Source organism: Condylura cristata, unplaced genomic scaffold (genome assembly GCF_000260355.1).
Source record: "Condylura cristata isolate star-nosed mole 26May11 unplaced genomic scaffold, ConCri1.0 scaffold00006, whole genome shotgun sequence".
Lineage (NCBI taxonomy): Eukaryota > Metazoa > Chordata > Mammalia > Eulipotyphla > Talpidae > Condylura > Condylura cristata.
In genome coordinates, this window is record NW_004567107.1 from 2,297,848 (window position 1) to 2,306,663 (window position 8,816).

At 63.3% G+C, this 8,816-nt stretch overlaps 1 protein-coding gene across 1 annotated transcript in view; it reads left to right on the forward strand.

The window, feature by feature from the left end:
* Window positions 1–8,816, forward strand: part of MED27 (mediator complex subunit 27) — a 141,675-nt gene that overhangs the window by 118,562 nt on the left and 14,297 nt on the right. The window contains exons 5-6 of the mRNA XM_004677237.2: window positions 2,974–3,081; window positions 8,424–8,465. Coding sequence (XP_004677294.1) covers window positions 2,974–3,081; window positions 8,424–8,465 — 150 coding nt within the window. The remainder of the gene's footprint in view (window positions 1–2,973; window positions 3,082–8,423; window positions 8,466–8,816) is intronic.

Here is an 8,816-nt window from a genome sequence, read left to right on the forward strand (position 1 = left end):
CCGTCTGCGGGGGGAACGCGCAGGACGCCGCGCTTCGGAGCCACCGAGTCGAGGGCGAGGCCGGCGCTGGGCCCGCCCGTCCTGTCTCCTAGGCCCCCCTGGGGCCAGGAGCAGCCGAGGGGAGCGTCCCTCTGTGAGGGGCCCAGCCACTGACCGGCAGGGCTGGCTCGGCCGCCCCCACGCCCGGAAGCCGCCCACAGCGCCCCTGTCGTGGCCGCCCTGGGCCACACGGGGAAACTCCGTGGGGGTAGTGACCCAGCTTCTTCGACAGGTGACGTGGCGCGGGGGAGGGGGCGGGCCCTGGCTTTAGGGGGTGCCCGGGAGCCCCCAGCCACGCCGCTGAGTGGTCTTACACCGGGCAGACAAATGGCCAACGCGGCACCTCGAGCCGGCCCTGGAACTGACCGCTCCACGGTCGGGTCGCGCCGGAGCGCTCTTGCTGCGGGGGGTGGAGGGCGTCACCCCGCCCCCCGGTCCACACCCTCGGCCGCAGCCGCAGGGACGCGGAGCTTGATACTTGTTTCGAAAGGACACAGAAGGGGGCCCGGGGTGCAGGGGCGTGGAGGTGACACAGGTTGCCGAGGGTGGTTCCTGCCGAGGTCGGGGCGGGCCCACGGGGTCCTCGTTTACTTTTGTGCGTTTAGATTTTTTTCCCACCTTTTCCAATGAACGGCTTAAAGGGAGCAGCTAAGTCAGCGCTTCCAGGAGGGAGCTGGGTTTGTTTTACTGACGCCCCTGTCTGAAGAGCCGCGTGAAATCAGCAGCGTGCCCTGCCCGGGAGTGAGGGCCCTGGGGCGGCCACTCGCCGAGGCTGTCACCGCCGGAGACGACCTGTGTGCCGCCTGTCCCAGGAAGTACAGTTCTGCTCAGGAAATGACCCCAAATGCAGGGGAGGGTTTGGACAGAACAGCGCGCTGCGGCCGAGTGCATCAGGGACGGGAGCCACTCGTGTCCAGGGGAGAAAGGACAGCCGTGCGCGCCGCAGAGGCCGCGGGCCGCATCCTGGGGGCTGCACAGCCAGCGGGAGCAGTTCTGACTGGGAAGTATCCGGATCTGTCACTGTGCACCATTTCCAGACACGTTAGAAGCCCCTGCACCCTCTTCTTCAGTAGTAAAGGATGGAAACATGCCCAGAATGTCCGGGTGACTGTCTTTGCAGGGGAAGTTTGTGGAGAAACAACAGAGTCCCGGCCAGGGGCGCCTGGGAATGTGGCCAGGTCAGGATGCCCCGAGGGCTGAGCACACTCCTGCAAACAGGACCCGAAAGGGCCTTGGGGTCATGTGACCATCGGCCAGCCCCCCCGGGAGGACCTTGAGCAGAACTTTTGGGTCTCCTTAGACCTACCATCTGGACCCAGTCCCTGAGATCGACAAGTGGGGAGTAATTGTCTTCTTTTTCTCTCTAATTTTAGGTTTTCTTTATAATAAGCATTTATTTGTTAAGGTTTCAGCATTACCACTTTAAAATACCAAAGTTCAGTTCTAACAATGAAAAACTTAGACCTAAAATGTCTGGTATCTTGAATTTTTTTTCTGCAATCCATCAGAAGAAACTTGAGAAACCAGGGGCCTCCCTGCTGGCACAGGGTCAGCATCTCAGCTCTATGAAGCCGTCACCAGCCGCTGCGGCACGAGTTCCGTCCCCGACCAGGGAGGGGCCCCAGGGCGCAGCAGACCCCTCCTGTCTCCCCGCTGCTCCCCTCAGCAGTGGATTTCAGCAGGTCCTCTGTTCTGCTCCCCACTCTGTCTCTGGTGAATCCACTCACCCCCCGCACCTCTGGCCTGCACCCCAATTCTTGTATGCATAAATATATAAAACAAATTTTTTAAAAAGAGAAGAAACTTGAGAAATCGGCAAGGTCGTTGATCAGTGAATTAAAGTCCGCCCGAGGGGGTCTGTCGGTGGCTCGGTTATCTGCCGGCTAGCAGAGCGCTAGACTCTGCAGCAGAGAGGCCTGTCGGAGGAGGGGTGCGACCCCGCCATGCTCACCCAGCCAGAGCAGGCTCTTCCCAGCGCCCAGGATGACCAGACTAGCCCAGCGCCAGGCTTCCCCGCCACGGGTGGGCATCCGTAGACAGTACCCTCCAGCGGCCAGGGAGCGACTGGTCGCCTGGGGTGGCAGCCGTGTGTGCAGGGCCAAGGGGTTCCGTTATCACTGTCTTAAACGTGAGTGAGTCCGTCTCTCTTACCCATCTCGATTCTTCGGGCTGAGGTAGCAACCCCACGCTGTCCTGCCGGCATTGATGGACACTCCCGGGCACCCAGAACTGAGTGGGGGGGCATGGTTGCCTTCGGGGCCAGGGAATGGGGAGCTGAGGAAGGAGGCTTGAGGGCGCACCCCAAGCCGACTGCGGGGTGGGGTGCTGTCTGAGGGGGACGGCGGGGTTTCCTTCAGCCACAGCCACGTCTGTGATATCCTGGCCCCCTGAAACAGCCGGGGCCTTGAGGGGTGCTGTGGCCCGTCCACCTGGTGACACCCTGCTCCTCCAGTAGAAGAGGTCGGCGGGGTTTGGGCGAGGGCGGGGGCCCCGTAAGCCAGGGAGGTCTGTTCCTGCCCTCTGTGGGCAGGCCCCGAGCGCCGCGCCGCGCCGCCTGGCTTCTGGCGCTGTCCGTGTTGGGGTTCTTTAGCTGTGACTCGTGCTGGGGTGTATTTCCCGGGCCGTGTCTTCTTTCTGGAGGGAAACTTCAGGACTGGCTGGGTCTTGCTTCTCAGCGTTTTACCGGCTCTTAGAAGTGGCTGGTTCCCCCAGGGGCATCTGCTGCCGTGCACTGATTCCCGGGGGGCAGGGGGTGCTGCAGCCGGGCGCCCCAGCCCTGGCCAGGGCATCTGAGGCTAAGCTCTCAAGACCCGGCAGGCGGGAGGACGCGTTACGTGCGGCCAGCGGCGAGTGCCCGCCGGGGGCCGCCGCATCTCGGGGGCGCGGGCAGGCCGCCTGTTGGACGGGGCTTCACCTGCGTGCCTGTTTTGACAGGTGACCTTGGGGAAGGTGCTGAAAGTGATCGTCGTCATGCGCAGCCTGTTCATCGACCGGACCATCGTGAGGGGCTACAGCGAGAACGTGTACTCCGAGGATGGCAAGGTGGGCTCCGGGCGCCGGCATCCCCTGCCCCCCTTCTGGGGCCCCAGACAGGTGTTGAGGCGTCCCGGGTGGGTGACCTTGAGCACGGGCAGGCGGAGCAGGACGGCCCAGCGCCCGATCCGTGGGGAGGCGCCGAGGCGCCCCCCGCCCTCCCCACCCACCCCGTGCGCTTTTCATCAAGCTTCCGCTTTTCCCTCTAAGCCCGATGCCCTTAGTTGAATTTCTAATTCATCACCTTGGACCCCAGTTGCCTCATTAAATGTGTCTTCTGAGGAAATGGATTTTTTTTTCTTGCTCAGTCACGCGCACCCCCAGAGCCCAGGGTTCAGCATTTTGCCTTCCTGGGGCCAGGAAGACGCTGCAGCTCCCCCCCCACGCGCCCGGCGCTGCCGCTTCTCCTGGGGGCCAGTGGCCCGCTGTGTCCGAGAGAGCCGTTCCGGGGGAGGCGGCCGCAAGCCCCCCGCCCCCGCAGAGCACCCCCAGCCCGGGGGCCGAGCCTTCCTTGGCCTTGAGGCCAGAGAGAAAGGAGCAGTCTGCCCGGCTGTGCGCCTGGCGCCGCCCCGCGACGCAGGCCAGAAGGGCGGCCTTGCACACGTGTGCCGGCGCCCGCAGGCCGCGCCGGGCAGCGGCTGCCAGCGGGCACTGGGCCGGAGGCGTCGGCCGCGTCTAGGCGCGAGGCTCTCAGAGGCTGTTAGCGTGTGCTGCCTGGGCGCCCGCCGTGCCGCCTCCTGACCCCCGTCTTCCCTTGGGGGCACGCTTCGCACGACCCGCCGATGTTACTGGTTGTGAGGGCCGAGTGTCCACGTGTCCTCACGTACGTCTACGCACTGTCCACGTGTGCGCACCGGTGTTGCTGAGCTGAAAGTCTAGCACACCCCAGATAGCCTTGGGAAGGAGCCCGGAGCTTGAGGGTCTCTGCCGGACGCCTGCCCGCAGGCTCCCCGCGAGCGCAAGGCCGGGGTGGCTCTCGGGCCTCAGCTTCCGCCTCTGCAGTCTGTGACCCCCAAGCCCGGAGCCCCTGTACATCACCGCCTGCTGGGGAGCGCCCCAGACCTGGCTTCAGCGTCCCAGAAAGCGCCCTGACAGCCCTCGCCGGCACCCCCCCGCCCCCCGCATGCGTGCTTGGTGCGCTCGCCGGCACCCCGCGTCCTCACGGAAACACGCTCTCGGGCTCGCTGCCCCTTCCCGCAGGCGGCGGGAGCCGTGACTCAGCAGCTCCGTGGCTGCCCTGAAACCCGGCCACCGTCCCCAGGCCGTGACACTCCGCTGAGGAGCCCGAGGGTCTCGGCTGAGTTTACCTTACGAGGGGACTCAGGTTATGTTAATGCTGTAGCTTCATTAATTACCCCGTATCAATAAAAGAAGGCAGCTTTTAGCCTCCTAGCTAAGCGAGGAGAAGAGCCCGGCTATCAAAGGGGCTTCAAAGCCAGCGGAGCCGTCTCCAGGGTAATTTCTGATCCCGCATTCTTCCCACTTCAAAGTTGGCTGCGTGTGTGTGTTTGGGTCGAGGGGGCTGGGGAAGCTCGAATCTGATTTCTCTAATAAGTGTTGGCATCAGCCCCGTTTGATATTAGATGCAGGGAACATTCTGATTTGTTATAGCCTTTGAAATCGTTCAGACGACCTTCAGAAAAATGGCCTCTTGTTACTTAGGGGGGAGGGGAAAGTGGGGAAGGGGGACGGGACTAATTCAGATGCAGAGGATGCCTCGAAATTGTGCTTTCAGCAGTTTTTTAGTAACAAATGTGTGTCCTGATTGAAAGTGAAAAGTTGAAGAATAACAGACCCGTAGGCCGCGTTCTGCGGTCAGCCCGTTCACCAGCACCCCCTCGGGGACGGCGGCAGGCGCAGGAGAGAAGCTGGGAGTCTGGGCTCTGGGGGCTCGGGGCACCCCGGGAAACCTCCCGCACGGCTGTCCACCACCCCCCGCCCAGCCCTCCGGGTCACCTGTTGACCTCGCGGGACAGAGCTGCGTGTGGTTTCCCGAAGTCCTGGCCAGGGCTCTGCGCTCCGTGACAGCCTGAGGGCCACTGCTGACCTCACCCACTGGAAGGAGGCCATCGTGTTCATCTGGGCAGCAGCGGGCGCTGTGACAGACAGCTGGGGGCCTGGGCAAGGCAGACCTTGTCCCGGGGTGGCGGTGGGCGCCAGGCAGATGGGGCCCCGGACCCGTCCCTAGCTCTGAGCCTCGGTGTCCTCCTCCTGCGGTGTCTGGGGCACCTCAGGACAGCGCGTGAGCCTGTCCTGTCTGTCCATCGAGAGGGCTGCCTTGATGTTTGATCTGAGCTGATACGCTTGGCCATCTGCGGGCTTTGTTTCCTGAGGCTAGACAGCACCCCCACCCCAAAAGTCCCCCTTCCCAGCCTGAGCCCCGACCGAGCTCCTGAAGCCCAGTCCGCCCCCAGCCCGAAGGCTGCTGTTCTGTCTGGGCCCAGATCGCTGGGCCGGCTAGCTTGCTTCTGCCCGACAGTGTGAGTGTAGTTCAGAACAGCGCCTCACTCATCAGGCTGAAAGTTTACAGCTTCCAGAAGGCTCCTTTTTGACTACCGCAGCCAGCAAACATTGGTAGCCAGGCCCGCCTTTGCGGCAAATAAGCAGAAGCTAATAAATATTCACTTGGAACAGCCCGACTCCCTGGAATGAATTTCTGCAATCTTCCCGGCCCCGAGGAGAGGCAGGGCGCTGACTCCAGGCTGCTCGCTTAAATGGCTTTCTTTGGCATAAATCTAGCAGAAAATCAAGTCTCAACCACCGGCTGTGCCTGCCCGGCAAAGGGGGAGCCCATTGTTGAGGGGCCCCCCCTCACCCCCGCGCACCTGGTGAGGGGGCGCATCGTCCGACGTCCTGCGGTCCCAGATGGCCACCTCCGTCCCTAGAGGCCTGAATGATGTATTGGATCTGCCTTCCACGCTCGCTCCGAGTGAGCGAGGTGTCTGAGCAGACAGGCTAGCCCGGAGAGTGCCCGGAGAGTCCCGCTCTTAACTAAGCCCGCGGCGTCTCTCTCCAGATGATTTTCCTATCAGGGCATTTTGCAGACGCAGCTCTCGCCCTTCTGGCCGAAACCTGTAACTCGCCGCGTGTGCCGACGCCTCCCCGGCCTGTACCCCACCCGCCTGTGGGGTGCCTGGCAGGGCGGGGGAGGCTGCGCTGGGCCCACTCAGGCCTGCCTGGCGGAGGTGTGCGCTCCTGGCACCCCGTCGTCTTGGCACTGACTTGGTGGAGCAGAGAGATGCGAAAGGTCGTTACTCATTCTGCAGCCTCGGAACAGTCTGAGCGCGGCACTTCCTCAAGCCCCGGGTTAGACCGCCGCTGGCCGCAGCCTGGGCCGGACCCCGCAGGCCAGCGGCCCGCCAGCTCTGTCTTCCGCAGGACGGATGCCGTGGCAGTCGTCTCCGGTTTCTTTCATCTCCCTTCAGCATCACCTGGGAGGCACAAAATGCTAACGTGTCCGTGACAGTTGTAGCTCCTGAGACTTTTTCAGTTCTACCCACCCGTCGGCTTACGTGGGGGCAGCAGCTGCAGGGGGGCACCGCCTTTCTAGGGAGCGGGTTAGGCAGGGAAAGGGGCCCGTGAGGGGCTGGGTGGCAAGGCCGGCAGACCCTGGTTCGCTCGGGGCCGGGCAGGAGCCCGTCTGAGAGTGCGTCGGCCGAGCCGCCCTTAGCCACGCCTGCGTGCCCAGCAAGAGCCCCCGCGAGGCCAGCGTGGCCGAGAATCCCCTTCACCTCCTCCACTGCCGTCACGTCGTCAGATTGACGCGACGCTGCTGTGGAGCGGGAAGGAACCACGGCCGGCTCCGTTTCCGAGGACTGAAGCTTTCGGAAAACTGAACGTTGGCGCTTCGGTCAGAGCCGGCACCGCGCTGGAAGCCCCTTGTCGGCGCCCCCTGCCCGTCTGCCTCGGGCGTGCTCCCGCCTGGCTGCCCTCCCCAGGCGCTCCCCCGGCTGTGGCACTGCGCAGACTCACCCGGGCCCCCGGCTCCTGCGGGGGGCCACTGACCAGCCCTGTCAGCGCGCCCGCCCCTCTTACAGGTGCCGCTGGTGCTCCAGGGACCGCACGCCCCTGTGGCCTGCCCCTCCCCGGAGCTCCGGCCCGCACGCCTGGGGGCATTCTCTTCTGCCCCGCTAGGCTGCTCTGGGGCCAGAGCCGGGAAAAGCATCGATTTGGCCTGGCGCACAGAGCTGTGAGGCCCAGGGGCGTGGCTGCAGGGCTGTTCGGAGCGCCCTGCGCTGGGGCCACGTGTGGCCGCAGGAGCGCTGGGCCGGCTCCGGCCGCCTGCTGCGTGTCTCGCCAGGCCTCCAGCTTGCTCGTGCGCAGAGTGAGGCCCTGACCTGGCTGGCACCTCAGCGCGCCGCTGCCCACACAGCGAGCGAAGCTTGGGTCCACTTCAGCCCGTCACCCAGACACTGCAGGGCAGGGCAGGAGTCGCTGTTCAAAATAAGGGGTTCCCGGGCCCTCCCTGGTGGCACCAGGCACTGGGAAGCTGCCCGCCGCCGCACCATGAGGGCGATCCCCGGCCGGGAGAGACCCCCAGGGCGCAGCAGACTTCGCCTGTCTCCCCGTTGCTCCCCTGGGCACTGTATTGCAGTGCCCCCACACCTCTGGCCTGCGCCCCAGTTTTTTTATATATATAAATAAATATTTAAAAAGGAAGGTTCTCTCCCTTCCACTCCCTGACACCTGCCATGGCTTCTGATGCCACCAAGTTGCTGCCTCCAGGCAGGCCGTCCCCAGAGGCCTGTCCAGGAGACCCTGGGCTGCACGAGCTTGCTGTGGGCTCGGTAGCATGGGGTCGCTAGCATGCCGTGGAGGGGCAGCAGGGTCTGGGGCGGCAGACCTGTCGCCACTGGGAGCGCAGAGACCTGTGACGCCTGCAACATGCCAGGCGCCGTACCGGGGGGCGTGAACAGAAAAAGTCCCTGGCAGATCAAAGCGCCGTGAGACTTTTTAATTTTTGAAAGGTAAAGGGGATCAAAGCAGTGGGTAAATCACTCTAGGTTTGGTAAGGAGACGGGTGCGGTTAGGGGAGCGGGCCTGGGAGCAAAAAGCAATCCGGGCAAATTGTGCAGTGAGTGCAAAGGCCCTGACACCTCCAGGCCGCTCAAGAACTGGGAGCCGTCAGGGTCAGATCGGCAAGCGGGTGGACACAGGAGGCCTCCGGGGTGGCCCTGCAAACCACCGGCAGCTTATGAGGACAAACTCAGACAGGACCTTTAAGGTCATGGTAAGCCAAGACGGCGTGATTCCGGAATCGTGGGGCTTTGCCTAGCAGCCGTTGCATGTCATTCCTTGAAGCCCCAAATTCTAAAACGATACTAATGATACTTTCGTCTCTCTTCCCCCAGCTTGACATATGGTCCAAATCCAACTATCAGGTGTTCCAGAAGGTAAGTTGTACTTTTTGTTTCTTACCTGAAACGCTTTGTGGTGTAAACACGGGTCTTAAACCAGAGGCTGACGCACAGGGCTGCCTACGGTGTGATTCTCATCCATGGCGTTCTGGGAGAGACACGCCTCCAGGACAGCATCAGATCGCCGCTGCCAGGGTGGGCCCCAGGGACACGGGGAGCGGGGGGAGTGACAGAAATGTGCCGCATCTTAACTGTCACATTGGTCCGAACTCACACAACCACACCCCACAGATCTTGACTTTTGCTGACCTAAACCAGACCTTAGAAAACAGCCCCCGGCTCCTGGTCGCCCCCACCGACCGGCTTTTCGGCCCAGGGCGTCTGCGC